This window comes from Panicum virgatum, chromosome 5N (assembly GCF_016808335.1).
Source record: "Panicum virgatum strain AP13 chromosome 5N, P.virgatum_v5, whole genome shotgun sequence".
Classification (NCBI taxonomy): domain Eukaryota; kingdom Viridiplantae; phylum Streptophyta; class Magnoliopsida; order Poales; family Poaceae; genus Panicum; species Panicum virgatum.
Window position 1 is genome coordinate 10,011,568 of NC_053149.1, and position 17,724 is coordinate 10,029,291.

Sequence of the window (17,724 nt, forward strand, 5' to 3'; positions counted from 1 at the left end):
GCCTGCCCGACGCGTCCCATCCCGCCTCGCCTCACGCGCCGTCACCCTGTGCACGCACAACACCGGCGACCTTGGCACAGCGCCGCCTACCCCACGCCCGCCTGCCCGAGGAGTCGCGTCACCTGTGCTCGCCTCGGCACACTCACCGCGTCAACGCTACACCACCCCGGCGATGTAACCACTCCGGCAGCACCCGCCCTAAACCTTTAACGCCGCCCTCAGAGCTTGCCCCGCCGGCCACCGCCCCGCTCCCACCTCCACCGCCTTGACCGCCTATAAAAAGGGGCCGAGGGGCACCCCTGAGCTCCATGACCCCCACTCCGAGCTACACAACCCCGTGCCTCTTCTCTCCGAGCTCCCTAGCGCCGCCACAGGAACCGCCTAGCGCCGCTGTCGCCTGCTCCCGCTGCCCCGCCTCCTCGCCGCACCTCAGGCCAAGGTGAGAGGGGGAATCGAACCCCTGCACCACGCTGCCCATTTTCCCCTCCTCTCCAGCCGTCGCCGTGGCCTGGGACGTCGGATCTCAGAGCCGCCGGCGCCCCCTACACCTCCCCTGTTTTCTAGCGTGAGGGGGAGGAAGAAGAGAGGGCTTTTTGCCCAAAACCCCCTAGCCTCCCCTTTATTTGTTAAGGAAACCCTCCACAATTATGGCCTTTTTACAGAAACACCCCCACCCCTTAATACGTTCGCAAATAAACCCCTCTCTAGTAAAAACTTAATTCTACATAGACCCCTGACCTTTCCAGAATGATCCAGATGTTTCCAAAAATTATAAACAGGCCCCTGCCTTCTCGAGAATAATTACAACTAGGTCCCTGATTCCTAATCTAGCCCCTAAACCTTTATAAAACCTATCATTTTATGCACCAAATGAACTCTGATCAACCCGAAACTTTACCACGACTTTCATAACTTAGTTTTGACCAAGCCATTAGGAAACCGTTCGAAAATATTACTCCGCACTCCATATCTTATGTGCTTCCGATTCGAGCTCAACGATACATTTTTATTTTTCTGTGTCTTGACTGTGTGCTTGTTTGCATGCGTCATAGACCACGGTGTGAATAAAGGAGAGCCCACCAACGAGAAGTACTGCGAGCAGGTGAACGAGGACCAGTTCCGTGACCTCGAGCCCGAAGGACAAGACCTCCCCGAAGGCTACGAAGACGGCAAGTTCAATCCCATCCTTTGATGCATGTTCTTGTCCTAGTTTTTATAAACACAACCTATTGGCCTATTTTACAAAATTGCATATGTTTTTCTTGCATGAAAACACGGTTGGATAGCCACCCCTTGATTTGTGATAACCATTCCTTGACCACCTAGATTTTGCTTGGACGTTAATCGATACTAGAACGCTTAGGACCTGCTACTTTATACAACTTGTTTTATAAAGAAAAGGTGTGTGAGTGTGGGAAGGGATAAAAGTGGATTTTCGAAAGATGAGTCTATACGGGATTGATGGCGTTTCAGTGTGATTTGCCGTTTGGTGTGCTCGTGCCAGTGTGGCAGGGCAATGAAGGGAGATATCCATCTTGTCACCCCTAAGGACCGAGTTGGTGTTACATCTCACCTAACTCCACTATCGTGCAAACCACTCGACCGTTGTATGGGCCATGGCTTAGCATAAATCCCACTAGTTAGTCTGATAGCCATCAGGTGAGCTGAGAGCAACGGGTGACTAAGGAGAAGGGATAAGCCCCGAGTGACTTATGCCCCGGTTAAACCTAGGTGAATGGTCGATGACCCCTTGGTGCATCCCGTGATGGCTAGTCAGGTCTAGCTAAGGTGGGTAATGGCTTTGTTGGGATCTGCACCGACACTAAGGTGATCGAGTTGCGGTACCCCGCTTGTGGGTAAAGTTGCACACCTCTGCAGAGTTAAGAATCTATTCGAATAGCCGTGCCCACGGTACTGGGCGAGTTACGGTGTGGTCTCACAACTAGTGTTTACTTTGGGATGGTTTGGCGTGAGTTGTTTTGGAGATGTGTCCGGCAGTTGTGCCGTGTGCTACGGCGGATGAGGAGTCCAGTAGCAGTCTTAAAATTTGGATCCTGTGAGGATCAACCTTTGGTGTTACTCGGTACAATAAAACTGGTTTTAGAAATACTTGTTTTTCAAATGAACCCTTGCATAAAATATTGCTTTCCACAAAAGTAAACCCTAACCTTATCCTTGATTTACCCTGTGCATTATATTCTGTTATACCCCCTCCGTGGGTGTGGTTGGACTTGCTGAGTACGTTTGTACTCACCCCATTATTTATTTTTATAGAAGAAGATCCAGACTTTGTACCCGACGACGTTGAGTAGGTGTACCGTCCTGCACCCAGCCTTGCCTGTGAATTAGGGTCACCCGCAAGAGATACTGCATGGCGCAAGACTCTAATGACTTTCTTTTTTATTTAATATCATTGCGTGTGTGTGGATTGTAATCCTCGCGATAGTGACGTTTCTCTGCTAACTACCGCGTAGAGTTGTACGGTAATGAACCATCTGATGTAATAAATGTGTCATCAGCCTCCTAGGACTGATGTTTGTATCACATTTAAGTCTTCTCTTATGAGGGGATGCTTCAGGAGCCAAAACAGTAGGCTGTAAATGGGTTTACAAGATAAAACATGACTCCAAAGGGAATGTAGAAAGGTTCAAAGCACGACTCGTGGCAAAAGACTTTACGCAAAGAGAAGGGATAGACGATAACGAAATCTTTTCTCCGATTTCGTGTAAAGATTCCTTCAGGATCATAATGGCATTGGTGGCACATTATGACTTAGAGTTACATCAGATGGACGTAAAGACGGCATTCCTTAGCGGGGATCTGTATGAAAATGTTTACATGGCACAACCGAAAGGTTTTGTCGTGAAAGGAAAAGAACATATGGGGTGTCGCTTAAAGAAATCCATTTATGGATTAAAGCAAGCCTCTAGGCAGTGGTATTTAAAGTTTGATGAAACTATAAGGAAATTTGGGTTTAAAGAAAATGAGGAGGACAATATCATTTATGCAAAGTTCAGAAGTGGAAAATTTATTTTCCTAATCCTGTATGTGGATGACATTCTACTTGCTAGTAGCGATGTTGGTCTACTATTGGAGACAAAGAAATTCTTGTCCTCAAACTTTGATATGAAAAATCTCGGTGAAGCTTCATTTGTTTTGGGAATTGAAATTCACCGAGATAGAACAAATGGGGTATTAGGGCTATCACAAAATGCATACTTAGAAAAGATTCTAAAGAAGTACAGTATGCATATGTGCAAGCCTTCATCTGCTCCAATAGTCAAGGGCGATAGATTTGGGAAATTTCAATGTCCCAGGAACCAGTATGAGATCGATCAAATGAAAGCGGTTCCATATGCTTCAACTGTCGGAAGCCTACAGTATGCTCAAGTTTGTACACGCCCTGACTTAGCATTTGTTACCGGGACACTTGGCAGATATCGAAGTAATCCAGGACAGACACACTGGATCATGGTAAAGAAAGCTTTACGTTATGTGCAAGGCACAAAAGGCCTCATGCTAACATACAGAAAATCCGATTCCCTATAGATAGAAGGGTACTCAGATGCGGATTTTGCGGGGGACATCGATGACCGAAAGTCCACGTCCGGTTATGTGTTCACACTCGCAGGGGAGCTATATCGTGGAAAAGCTCCAAACAAAGCGTCACTGCATCATCGACGATGTACGCTGAATTTGTGGCATGTTATGAGGCCTCGGGGCAGGTTGAATGGTTAAAGAAATTTATACCCGGTTTAAGAGTGGTAGACAGCATTCAAAGACCACTCAGAATGTACTGCGACAATGAACCAGCAGTGTTTTATGCTCACAACAATAAGTCAAGTGGTGCTGCCAAACACATTGACATAAAATTTTATGTTGTGAAGGAGAAAATCCAGAATCACTCCATTACACTCGAGCATATAAGCACAAAGAAAATGATTGCGGATCCGCTCACTAAAGGCTTACCACCCAATGTGTTCGTGGAACACATAGCCGGTATGGGTTTAAGGGAAAGCCTGTGATTTCTGGAGAATAAAAGGGCCCAAAAGATAAAGAATTTGTTTCAAAACAGAGATGTGTGTGGTAGCTGTTGAGTCTATCGGTCTTGGACCGTGACGATAAAGCATGCTCTATTCATTAATCTGTGATGGAACAACTAAAGGAAAAAGTTTCAAGTTAAAGTATAAAGTTAAAGTAAAACGTGAGATCAAGGGGGAGAATGTTGGATTGATCTTTTTCCTAATAGGCCCAACGGCCTATTAGGCCCTTAATCCGCGCCCTGATCGGGGGCGCCCAACCCAACACATGGTTGGTGGGCCCCCGTTGCGCTGCGCTATAAAGAGAGGTGGAGGCCGGCGGCACATTGCACGAGGTTTGCCGGGAGCCGCCAAACCCACCGAAAAACCCTAGCCCGATCTGAGGGTGCGCAGAAGCAACGGGAAGCCGCCGCCTCTGCGCCACGCCAGTCGTCATCCTCGACTCCACTGGCGTCTCCACCGCCGCCGCCGCCATCGTCCTCGACTCGTCGTCGTTGGCGCCGCCGTCCACGACAACGCCGCCGCGACCGTGAAGCTGCTGCGTCACTCGCCGCTGCCCTAGAGCAGATCTTCATCAGCGAACCAGAGATGGCCGCCGGATCGAGTTCAAGCGCTGGTGGTGATGGTCTCTCCCTCTCTCCCTCTGTGTACTCTTCCATCCCTTTTGTTCTAGATCTAGGCCCCCTTTGTACTCATGAAAAGGAAAGAGAAAGAAAATACCCGCTCGATCCGTGTACTAGTCGATCCTAGACTCATAACACAAAATTGCTCACCGGAACTACGGCAAACCGATGGTGGTCTCGGACGAACGCTGCGGCTACGCAGCCTCGGGGATCTCCGTTCTCCTGTCACGTCCCAGCGTGGAGAGGAGGGTGCAGCGGAGGTGGAGGGGACTGGCCGCACGGTCGGCGTCGGCCGCTGGTCTCCTCCGGCCGGGGTCGCTATGCATCTACCGGAAATGCCTAAGACATATATATAAGTAAAGCCCAGTAAAACCCAATTAGCAAGAATATAGCTCAACACGTTGCAGATAACTTTTATCCATTTTTTCTGGCCACGTTCTTGCCCAGTTAAAAGATGCTCATGTACTGATGTACAACGTGGTCCAACATATAGATGTCCATTCAGGCCGCCCAGCCCGGCTCGAGTCCAGGCCCGCCCTGGCCCGGTCACCTCCGGGTCATGCCTGGCCCTGCTCTATTTCTTAGTGGGCCGTGCCGAGTCAGCCCATGGGCTGCACCGGCGGCCCAGGCACAGACCCACGGGTCTGTTTCGTGCCGGGCCTGCCCGTGTAGCTCAGCCTGCTCGTCGGCCTCGCCCCCCTCCCCCGCAGCCCACGATGGGGGCGCCGGTACTCGGCCGCGGGAGGGGCGGCGGACCGGCGACGGCGGCGGAGAAGCGCAGAGGAGAGCGGGAGGGGGCGAGTCTGCGGCGCCGCTGCCGGTTGCAGACTCGCGGTCGCCTTCTCGCGATCGCAGTGGCGGGGTGAAGGGCGCCGCGGGGAAGGGATGAGACGCGTGCGCTGGCTGCGGCTGCGGCCGCTGCCCCGGCGGCGTCTCCTCCATGCCGAACGCTGCGGCCGCGCCGCCGGGGATCGGTGTCGGCGCGTGGATCTGGAGGGCGGCGGTGAGATCGGATTTGAAATCCGGCTCAGGTTAGTGAAGCTGTGCCGCCTGCGTGGGGGGAGGGGGGCGGCCGGGGGCGCTGCCATGCTGGCCGCTGGGCGGACGGGGTCGGAGGCTCGGAGGTCGGAGCCGCCCTTGGGGGCTAGGGTTTGGAGCCTAGCTGCTTGGGGGGAGGGGGGCGCTGCCGCACTGTGGCATGTGGCCTATGGGATGGGCGGTGTGACTGTGTAGACGGTAGATCATTGGAGTTAGTGGGCTAATATCGGGCCGACCTACTAATTTCGTGCCGAGCCGTGCCAGCCCACGGGCTGCGGTGACGGCACAAGCTCGGGCACGGTTGACGGGCTAGGCTAGCCCGGGCACGGTGGAGAGCGGGCCGGGCCATGCTTGGGCCGGGCCAACGGGCTGCGGGCTGCATTGACAACTATAGTCCAGCATGTATCTTGCATTTGCGACCTGAATTTAATAAGAAAGACTTTTTTAACTGGGCAAGCAGGTTTTCATGTTTTTTTATGACAATTTAAAATGAGAGATTTAAGATTTTATATGACAACAGTGACACTCCGATATACATTCTACATATTCTTAAACTTGGATTCAATAATGTATAATAGTTAATTCAACCATTTGAATAAGAAAATTCAACATTTTACTTGTAAAAGTTGAATTAATATATTAAGAATTTTGAACTAGTTCATTTAAAATATTGATTTTTTTAGAAAATACAAAATATATCCATATTAGTATGATTAATTCTCAACAACACGGTGGTTAAAATAGATTCAAAAAATAATTCATGGTTAGAGAAAGAATATCATTTATGCTCCAAAAAATCCATGAGCTATTTAGAACCTGACATATGACCGGCCAACCCATGTGCGACACGCGCTTGGCGTCTTTTCTCCGTTGTTGCCAGCCAATATTATTGGTTTTTTTTTTGAGGGGGAGCCAATATTATTGGTGACGTGTAAAAGTAAAAAACTTCTAAAAGATACTAGGATTGGCGCCTCCTGTCGGGTCGCAGCCCGCAGGGTGTGTCTTGGGCCAAGTAGAGAGTGAACGTGAAGCTGGGCCAAGAGCCCAAGAGGCAAAAGAACTTGAACCACTTCAAACAAATGCTATGAAATTCCAGGTTTACGGGAGATTCTAGTAATCGGCCGTGTAAGGCATTTCTAATCACCAGACACACAAACTACCGGAATTTCAAGTGGAAGTAGTTTGCAATCTGTATATTGGTTTTTCTTGTCTGTTACGACAAAACACGTTTATCAAGCTACTGATGAATATACAGTACCAAATATTAAAAATAACCACTTATTTATTGGTGGTGTACTTGAAACTAAACGCTACTGCTTAGAGGATGCGAGAGTTCGACACCCCTATCAGTATCTATATCTATAATACTATAAAGGATGAAAAAATTAAAAACAATTGTTGCCCACTCTAACCCACCCATCTCTCTCACAAAATACCTCTCTTAGATCCACATGAAAGATCTTAGTGCTTGACCAAACCACAAAATATCATAAAAAAATATTTCTGCCCAAAATCAAATTTTTGTGTCACCACAATCTGCTTTACCCGCCCTACGTACCCATCCTCGCGATTACCTCCGGTCCCTCCCGCGAATCACGCCGCACGCTCATCTGTTTACCTCTCTCCTCCGTTTCTTTCCTTCTTCGCATCCCCTCCCATCGATTTCTCTTATCCCCCTCTCCCGACGACGGCGCCTCCCCAGACGATGCCCTCCTCCGGTCCTCCCTCGCGACGCGCCTAACCCCGACGCCACCTCTGTAACACCCTCGCGGACGGTCCGCTAGGGAGCGGCGGACGGTCCGCCAAAGTAACGCTAGATATTTAGCTGGATGTGGGCCCAGTCGTCATCTCCTCCTTCCTCATTCCCACCTCAACCAGAGACGAGCGCAGCTCGTCCGCTCGCGCCGCCGTCGCCCCCTTCCGTCGATCTCCCTCCTCCGGCCACCATACTTTGATTCCTCGCACGAGAACCTTCCCCGGCACCTCCTCCACCTTCCCCAACCCCTAGCCCGGCTTCTCCCCGGCCGGAATCGTCCAACCACCGCCGGTCACCATTGGAGGCACTTGAAGCTTTGCTCCACCGTCGATCTGCTTCTCCGGTCATCCCCCACCCGAATCGACCGCGGGAATGGATTCGTGGTGAGTAACTTGTGCCCCCTGGCCTCTTTCCCCCTCCCGTTGTGCGCCGCCGGCGCCGGTGAACCGCCGCCACCGTGCTTACTGCCGCCTGTCGGGTGGTCTGCAAAAGTGAGTCGCGGACGGTCCGCCTAGGAGGGCCGGACAGTCCGCCGGTCAGGTTAGAAGTTGTTCAGAGATGATGTTGTCTCTGGTGTTTTCGTAGGATTGAACTGCGGACGGTCCGCTATTGGAGAGCAGACAGTTCGCCGTAGAGATCAAAATTTGTCCAGAGACGATGTTGTCTCTGGTGGGGTTCGCAGGGTTGAACTGCAGACAGTCCGCTATTGGAGAGCGGACAGTCTGCCGTATAGTCTGGAATTTTGTCCAGAGACGTTATCGTCTCTGGTGGAATTGGCAGAGTGAACTGCGGATGGTTCGCCAAGGAGGGCCGGACGGTCTGCAGTAGAGATTAAAATTTGTCCAGGGGCGTCGTTGCCTCTGGTAGTATTGCAAAGTTAAACTGCGGACAGTCTGCTATGTTGGAGCGGACGGTCCACCGTATAGATTGAAATTTGTCCAGAGAGATAGTTGGTTCTAGTGGGTCGATAGAGTTGTACTGCGGACAGTCCGCCACTTGGGCGCGGACAGTCCGCAGGGCATTCCAGTTGAAGTATAATAGTTGCATCCTTGAGTTGCACTCAAATATTTCATATGCATTCGTGTAGCATCCGCCTTTGAGGACGTCGTGTTCGAGGTGATTGCGGCACCGCAGGAGCAGCCGGAGCAAGCCCAGGAGGAGAGGCGTGAGAACCCGGCCCAAGGCCCATCTAACCCTAGCTCTGAGCAGCAGCCTGAAGGCAAGCCCCGGTGCACATCCTATTAATTTAAATTATGACACCTAGATATGTATTTATTACTTGTGCATTATGTTTAAGAGTTGTTTGAAACCCTAGTTGCATGAACCTTAGGTTTCCTTGAGTTATACTAGTATGTATAGGACGATAGAAATGCTATACTAAATCGGGTTCGGTAGAAGTCGAGTAATTTTTGGTTACTCGCGAGATATAGGATGTTTTTATGTTTCCATATATGAGTTACTCATCTTGGCATGGAAGTCATGGAATGAAAGGAAGAATAGAATCTGAGACCGGGCGGGAGAGGTGTAGTTCCGCCTGTGTCGGTTAAGGACTGAGCCGTTGTCGGCCCTGCTGATCATGTTTGAACTGTACTAACCGCATGCCGGGAGTAGGAGATAGTCGAAACCGGTAAGCCTAGTACTGTCTCGCTTCGAAAGTACAGAACTTCATCACCACCCCTTAGGGTGAGTCGAGTAGTCGTGGAGAAACGGAATGCATATGTTTACTTTTTGTGGTCTCTCGTTGAGCTCGGCTGACTATATGTAGGTAGGGCGGTTCTGTAGTTCGAGGCGTGGAGGGGAAGGGTTGGTGCGTGGGGTCCGACGGGGCTTTTGCGTGCCGTGTTGGTTAGGTCCACCTTACAAGGTTAAATCGAATTGATTCGCCGTCAGTCGCTCTCGGATATGGGCACCTTGATCACTGCGTTGTATCGTAGTGTTATGATGGAATGATGAGTATATTTTTATACATATGATAATTAACATATTGAATTATTATGGATTGCATCTCTATGATTGCTATAGTTGGTTTGAGCAAATACTGGACTATAGTTAATTTATATAGAATCTGGAGCTAAAATATAGAAATTAAGGATTTACTTTAGTCGCTATTTTATACAAATTAACCACCAGCCAAAGGCCTTGCATGTCTAGATATGTGGGCTAGGTTATACCCACTGGTCGGATAAGTCTTGCTGAGTATTAGTTGCTCAGGGCTTTTGTTGAAATATTATTTCAGGGCACTCAGTCGTAGACTTCTGTCCCTGTTGCATCAAGTTCATCCGTCGGGATGCAGAGGGATGGGAGGTTGTGGAGCCAGACACTTAGTTAGGGGTCGCCTCGGCGTATAAGTGTGGTAGTCGTTGACTCTTACCTCTGTTTGAACCCTAGTTTCAGTAACACAAAGTGTGTAAATTATGTATGTTTTAAACTTGGTTGTAAAACTTGCGGTTGAGTCTTGTATATATTGTTTTATTTTCAAATGTATGTCGTTTTTGTACCATCTGTGTCCACCTTCGCGTGGGACTATCGGTGTTATTTCGACCGGGACGTGGGTTGAGAAAGAATCGCCAAATTAAGCCGTTAACCTAATGCGCCGGGTGTATTCAAATGACGGCCATTACGTTTAATTAGAGTTTTAATTTAGCGGTTCCGTCACAGCTGGTATCAGAGCCGAAACGCACTGAGGGTGGTACAGGCATGACTAATTTCAAGTTTTCCAAAAATATAAAAATGAAGTTTTTGCGTAGGGACAGCATGCATCATATTTTTTGTTGTGTTTTGGGCTTTGTCTCGTAGGAGTTGTTGGGAGTGCGAGTTTATGGCCCTAAGGACCTTTGTAGACGAAGTTCGGGTCGTAAGGTTTCATAGACTTGCTGTGAAGTGTTACAGAAGTATCGTCGGCCGGGCCAAAGACACTGTCTGGTAGTTCAAAACATGTTCAGCGGACAGTCCGGTCGTGACCCGCGGACGGTCCGCCGGACATTAAGGAAAAATACGCAGACCTATTTGAAACTGAGTTGGGTAGATTTAATGTGAAGCGGACGGTCTGCTGAAGTGGCAGCGGATGGTCCGGTGAGCTGAAATTCTTTCATTGCGGATGGTCCGCCCTTGTACCACGGACGGTCTGCCATACATTTTTCGGCTGGACCAGGACAACCCGGTCAGACCGATTGAACTGAGCAAGTCGGACCGCCTGGCCCCGCCTGCAAGCATCATCCAGAATTGTTTTGAAGCTCTACATTCTGCATTGTGCCATGAATAGAAAGATTAGTTACTATCGGGATTGTTTTAATTAAACTGAATGATGGAACTAATCTTGTCATGGTTAAATGCAGAATGGCGGCACCCCCGAACCCTCCTGATTTGGTTCAGGCTATTGCGGCCATACTTACTGGGCGTGATGAGCAGACGGCGCTCCTCCGTCAGCTTGTGGAGCAGGAGGCAGCACCACGGCCAGGACACCACCCGCCACCTGTTCCTGGGTACCAGGAGTTCCTGGGGATCCAGCCGCCACTGTTTCACAAGGCAGACGAGCCGTTGGAGGCCGACAGCTGGCTTAAGACCATAGAGTCCAAGTTGACTCTGTACCTATACAATGAGGGGGACAAGGCAGCATTTGCAGCTCAGCAGCTCAGGGGTCCCGCACGTACGTGGTGGGACAACCACGTGGCCATGTTTCCTGCTGGCACTCGATTCACTTGGGCGGAGTTCAAAGAAGCTTTCAAGGCACATCATGTTCCCGCAGGGGTGATCAGAAGGAATCTTACAGAGTTCTTGGCTCTGAAGCAGGGCAACAGTAACGTGATGCAATATGCCCAGAATTTCAACACGCTCTCACAGTACGCCGGGTACCACGTGGACACGGATGAGAAGAAGTAGGCTTGCTTCAGGCAGGGGCTTAGCAGCAAGCTCCAAGATTGCCTAGCAATGTTCCAATTCAACACTTTTAGTGAGCTAGTCAATGGGGCTATCGTTCAGGAGGACGCCCATCTAGCTCATAAAGCAAAAAAGAAGAGAAAGTCACCGGCAGTGGGGTCTTCTAGCAGTGCTCCTCAGTGGTTCCGCCTAGTGCAGTCGGGCCCGCAGCGTGCCCCTTTCAGCACCAGCCACAACAATAGTGGGGATACATGCCCCCTCAGTACACTCAGCCACAGGGGACAGTCAGGCCTCCTGCCCCTCAGCAGAATGAGCAGAAGGTCTGGATGCAGCAGCTGGGGGTGCGCCCTAATTTGTTTCCGTGTTACAGCTGTGGGCAGCCGGGTCACTTTGCACGGAACTGTCCGATGCCACCTAAGCAGGGCCAGCAGTCCGGTCAGCAGAGCCAGAAGCAGAATGTGACTCATTTCAAGCCGGGGCAAGTGCACTACACCACCCTCGAGGGTATTCCTGAGGGAGCTCCAGTGATGGCGGGTACGTTTTCTGTAAACGATCATCCCGTCACCATATTGTTTGACTCTGGGGCATCTCATACGTTCATTAGCAAGGAGTGCGCCATTAGACTTGGATTGAAAATAGAAAACATGCCAAATCCATACAATATTCATTCGCCCGGGGGTCAATTAATTACCAACCAAATTGTCAGGCGAGTGCCTCTCCAGTTACAAGGAAAAGAATTTATAGCACATCTTATAGTACTCCCAACTCAAAGAGTGGATATTATACTTGGCATGAACTGGATGAAGGAACAAGGAGTCCTTTTAGACACTAATGCACATTCTGTGCACATAAAACCATCTGACCATGGGTCTATGACCTTGTCTTTAAAGAACCTTGAGTTAGCCACTTCCACTGTGAATCACACTGAGGGCAAGGCTTTGGCTGACATATCAGTGGTGTGTGAGTACCCGGATGTTTTTCTGGAGGATTTACTCGGGATGCCACCGGATCGCAATGTTGAATTTGCAATTGAATTGCAACCGGGAACGGCACCAATTTCCCGAAGACCTTATCGGATGCCACCCAATGAACTGGTGGAATTAAAGAAGCAATTGCAAGAGCTTCTCAACAAAGGCTATATTCGTCCTAGTACTTCGCCCTGGGGCTGTCCAGCACTTTTTGTTAAAAGGAAGGATCAAAGCCTCAGGTTGTGTGTGGACTATAGACTTCTGAATGCCGTCACAATTAAGAATAAATATCCACTTCCTCGGATTGATATTTTGTTTGATCAGTTATTCGGGGCCAAAGTGTTTTCCAAGATTGATCTCCGCTCGGGTTATCATCAGATCAAAATCCGAGCCGAAGATATTCATAAGACGGCTTTCTCTACCAAATATGGACTTTATGAATATCTGGTGATGTCCTTCGGGTTAAGAAACGCTCCGGCACATTTCATGTATCTCATGAACTTGGTATTCATGCCTGAGCTGGATAAGTTTGTCATGGTTTTCATTGACGACATTCTTATATATTCCAAGAATGAAAAAGAACATGCTGAGCACCTTCGCATTGTTCTCCAGCGTCTCAGAGAGCACAAGTTATATGCTAAATTCAGCAAATGTGATTTCTGGCTCAAGGAGGTTCAAATCTTGGGCCATATTATCTCTGAGGCGGGTATTTCTGTGGACCCCAGCAAAATTCAAGACGTATTGAATTGGAAGACTCCAGAGCCTGTTTCAGAGATCCGGAGTTTTCTTGGGCTAGTAGGTTATTATCGCCGGTTTGTACCGGATTTCTCCAAAATTGCTAGGCCCACGACAGAATTGCTTAAGAAAGGGGTGAAATTTGTTTGGGACGGCAAATGTGATCAGGCTTTCCAGACGTTGAGAAAGCTTTTAACGTCGGCCCCTGTCTTGGCTCCGCCGGACATTACTCGTCCTATTGGTGTTTACTGTGATGCATCAGGTACGAGTTTTGGCCGTGTTCTCATTCCTGCCTTCGGCTTAGCCAGATATTGCTCTGGCCTGGACATTTTTGTGTAATGCATTAGGTACGGGCCTCGGCTGCGTCCTTATGCAAGAACAGCGGGTGATTGCTTATGCTTCGAGAGCCCTCAGGCGGCATGAGGAGAATTATGCTACTCATGATTTGGAGCTTGCAGAAGTGGTGCATGCATTAAAAATCTGGCGCCATTATCTTCTTGGCAATCATGTTCATATATACTCAGACCACAAGAGTCTTAAGTATATCTTCACCCAGAGCGAGCTGAATTTGCGCCAGAGACGGTGGCTAGAGTTAATTAAGGATTATGACCTGGAGATTCATTACCACCCGGGCAAGGCAAATGTTGTTGCCGATGCATTGAGTCGCAAGGCAAGTTGCAACTGCGTCTCAGCTACAGTTTGGCATGAAACTTTGTGTCACAAAATGGAGAAGATGAATTTGGCTATTGTAGCTGAGGGTACTCTTGCTAACATTGTCCTCACTCCAACTCTTCGAGATCAAGTTTTTGCGGCTCAGAAAGACAATATTGGCATGGAAAAGATTAGGCAAAGACTCAGAGAAAATGACCCTCGAGTGGCATGCTTCCATTTAGATGGCGAGGGTGTTTTATGGTTTAAGAACCGGCTGGTGGTACCTAAGGATTTAGAACTCCGGAAACAAATTCTAGGTATTCCATTCACCCGCGCGGCAGTGGGTGGAGCACGCGGTGGCCGGGCTGGCAGAGCTCATGTGGCATGTCAGCCCAAAACCAGGAGTGTTGGCCCAACCGGGCACACACCCGAAGGAAGTCCTGCTACACCCCAAAAGCTAGCCCAAGAGGTGAGAGACTCCCCTCACTTTTATGTTGGTTCAACTCTCCCCCCACAACCAACATGGGACTAATCCCAACAATCTCCCCCTCACACATTGGTGCCCCTTAGCACTGACTGGGCCCACACCACAGTCCACCAGTGACTGGCTCCACACACGAGCACATATGGGCCTCACACCCGCAGGTCCACCACTGACCGGCCCGACACACGAGCACACACGGGCCTCACACCCACGGTCCACTGGGCTTCGGGCCTACACCACCCAAGTGTGCATGGGGACAGAGGATTGCGGACCCAGCTCTGATACCAATTGTTGGAACTGAGGATCGACGAACGATCACAAGAGCCGAGTCAAAATGTAATAGAGAACAGCCAACATACAGGTCGTTCGGTGGCTGGGGCGTTCGTCGCCAATTGCATGTGTTCGTCATGTTCTTGTGATCGTTCGTCGATCCTCGGTTCCAACAATTGTTGGGATTAGTCCCACATTGGTTGTGGGGGGACAGTTGAACCAACATAAAAGTAGGGGGAGTCTCTCAGCTCTTGGTCTAGCTTTTGGGATGTAGCAGGACTTCCTCCGGGTGTGCGCCCGGTTGGGCCAACTCTCCTGGTTTTGGGATGACAATTGGTATCAGATCTTGGTTGAGAAGAGGGGAGGCGGCCGGCGGCGGGGCGTCCAGCAGAGCCGCGGGCTGCACTGCAGCACGCTGCAGGGCGCGGGCGCGGCGTGCTGCGAGTCGCCGGTGGCGGCACGTGGGCACAGGCACGGGCGCCACAGGCGTGGCGCACGGCGTGAGCGGCGGCGCGAGGCGGCTTGGAGGGCTGCGACATGGCGTGCGTGTGATGCTCGGCGCGGGTGCGGCACACGTACCGGCCAGCGGTGTGTGCTACCGGCAAGGCAGCGGTGGCTTGGCGCAGCAAGGAGCGCGCTTGCGGCAGTGAGGCGAGGTCGCCGGGCAGTGTGTCGGCCTGTGCGTGATCGCCAATGGTGGCGCTGTGGCAGTGGATCGTGTGTCGATCCTGCCCGGCCTGATGCGGTCAGTGGCGTCTGTGTCGCCGGAGCTGGAATTGCAGCGTGTGTCGCTGAGGTAGAAGATGGAGGTGCGTGGCGTCGATCCGCATGGAGGAGGCCGCGTCGTTCGGGCGAGCTAGTGGCTCATGGCGACACTGAGTGGGTGCTGCGGAAGATGGCGTGTGCCGCTGGAGAACAAACAACAGCGTGTGTCGCTGAAAAGAAGGTTGCGGCGTACGTGTGGAGATGAGGCATGCAGCGATGGCTGAGTCCGGTCGGGCGGCCGTAGCGGCGGCCGGTGGCGATGAAGACGACGGCGAGCTGCAGCAACTCCGGCAATGGAAGTCATGATTAGGGGGAGTTTGTTAGGATAATCATGACTTGAGTTTGTTTCGAGTCAGTTTGATAGTTAGCGTGTGCGTGCGTTGCATGGTTTAGTCCGTAGATTAGTGCGTTGTAGGCATGCAGATAGTTGCGGTGTTTGCGTGAGGTAGTTGCAGAGCATCCAGGCATGCACTCACGATCAGTTTGGAGGGCGTCCAGGTCTTGTGGTTGTAGCAGTGGCTCACGTACGAGAAGACCGGATCGCTAGGAGCTCGTGCGTACGTGCGCACGCGTGATCGCAGGAGTTAGTTGCCAGGAGCTGCGGCTATAAAACAACCATGTATGCACTTCGTTCGGTTCGAGCCGAGCAGAGATGAGTGAATAACAGGCCAAGATACTGGCATTCGTCGCCGTGGCGTTCGTCGCCGGAAATCCTTGTGTATATGTCTCGTGTTCCTGTGATCGTTCGTCGATCATTGGTTCCAACATGGCACCTGTCCCCCGGAGCTTGGCGCGGCAGCACGAGCAGACCACGTGCGCATCGCTAGCAAGACCAGCCGGTAGCTTTTTTTTAGAAACCAAGTTGTATTTCATTTATTTATATAACAAGCTACATTCCATTGCTTACAAAGACGTCCCCAGGTAAAACTAAACATACATGTAGGTCCTTGTAAGCTCCACCTAGTCATCTTCATCAACGACGATCGGAGCCACCACTCATCGGGCCACCTCTGCTGACAGATGAACACGACGAGCTTGCATCTTGAAACCGGTCCCCATCTCGACGAAGAAGCTTTAAAGTTTTTTGATGCCGCAACGATTGGCACATCGAAAGCTTCGATCTGCACTTGGAACGTTGAACGCACAGGCAGTTTTTGACGGCCATTGGCCGTTGCATCGCCGAAAGCTCCAGGAATAGCCGCCTCAAGCGACGCAGGCGACCCCGAGTCATCGGCCGATAGAGCAACCCAAAAGGGGAAAAGACCGCCGCAGCGAGAAAGCAAACACCAACCCTATTCCTCGGATAAGTGGACAACATACCTCCAACCTGTGATGCAGAAGAAGCCGCCACCTCCGTCGCCTTCATCCACATCACCATGGAGGGAAACTAGACTTCGCATTGACAGCACCAAAACAAAGAATACTAACCCTAACCTAGCAAGCCCTAGGGTAATAGGATAGGTAATATACATCGGCCACCGACCCCGCAGCCCCTCCCCATCTCCGGCGCCGGAACAGCTGCCGGAGGCGAGGAGGCACCGGCGGAATCGACGCCGAGAAGCCAATCGCCTCCTCTCCGCCTCGATATGATGTAGGTAGAGGATAAGGACGGAAGGATCGACAGTACCAGCCGGTAGCTTGTTTGAATATGCTTATTTTGGGCCGTAATCTGCAATGCAACCTAAGATCTAGCCCAACGAGGCCTCGTCGTTCTTTTCACAGCCCGCGATGGCCCAAAAGGCCCGGCAGCGGCCACGCCATACTCAACGGATTGCTGCCACTCGAAAGACGCTAACGCGTTTGCCTTACCACCTTTTCTTATCTTATCCGAGAAAAAAAACCGATTGTTCTGTTATTCAAACAATACGAGTAAGTTGAAATTGAAATTTGAATATAAAGTGAGGGAGAGAATTTTCAACACGATCTGTAATATCAAGTACATGGCTACACATAAATAGTCTTATAGACTATCTAGTGTAGATTAGCAAATAGTCTTATAGATTATCCAGTGCAGATTAACATAGAATTTTTGATGATACAGAGAAGAGAAAACAATGTGGTTGTTTTGCGAAACTTAGGAATTCACCACTTTCTCACCATTATACAAGTTTGTTTATCCATACAAAAATTAAGAGATTGAATAATTACTTCGACACAACTTAAAACACAACTTATTATATATGTTTTCTATTAAATTATCTTAAAATTATGTGGTATTTTACAAGACTGTCTATTAGATAACATCAATGTACTTATCCCAATAATACAAGATTTAAAGTTAGTAATGGTCTAGAATGATTTCAGTTTCAACAAGCATGGGGCCGCTATGCACAGTAGCAAAATCAGAGGAAGTTAGCCGGGGTGCATTTGTCATGCATAAACTTAGAACAGGGGGTACATATATGAAAAATTGATCCAAATGACCAAATCACTGATTTTTCATTTTCTCGTGGGTGCATATGCACCCCCCTAAATGCAACATACCTTGAGTTTTTCTTCTAAGTTTCATGATATCAAT

The 17,724-nt window shown here is 49.9% G+C and overlaps 1 protein-coding gene and 1 long non-coding RNA gene across 2 annotated transcripts; both read right to left on the reverse strand.

Moving 5' to 3' along the window:
- Positions 1–4,857: 4,857 nt before the first annotated feature.
- On the reverse strand, positions 4,858–5,605 carry LOC120674528 (formin-like protein 18). The gene is made up of 2 exons (XM_039955695.1): positions 5,300–5,605; positions 4,858–4,989 (listed from the first exon to the last, which is right to left on the reverse strand). Exons 1-2 carry the CDS (start codon positions 5,603–5,605, stop codon positions 4,858–4,860), a joined length of 438 nt encoding a protein of 145 aa, XP_039811629.1.
- A 10,445-nt stretch (positions 5,606–16,050) lies between these two features.
- On the reverse strand, positions 16,051–16,795 carry LOC120675558. Its single transcript, XR_005675391.1, has 2 exons — positions 16,527–16,795; positions 16,051–16,327 (listed from the first exon to the last, which is right to left on the reverse strand). It is a non-coding gene; the product is annotated as an uncharacterized LOC120675558 (long non-coding RNA).
- Between the last annotated feature and the right edge of the window lie 929 nt (positions 16,796–17,724).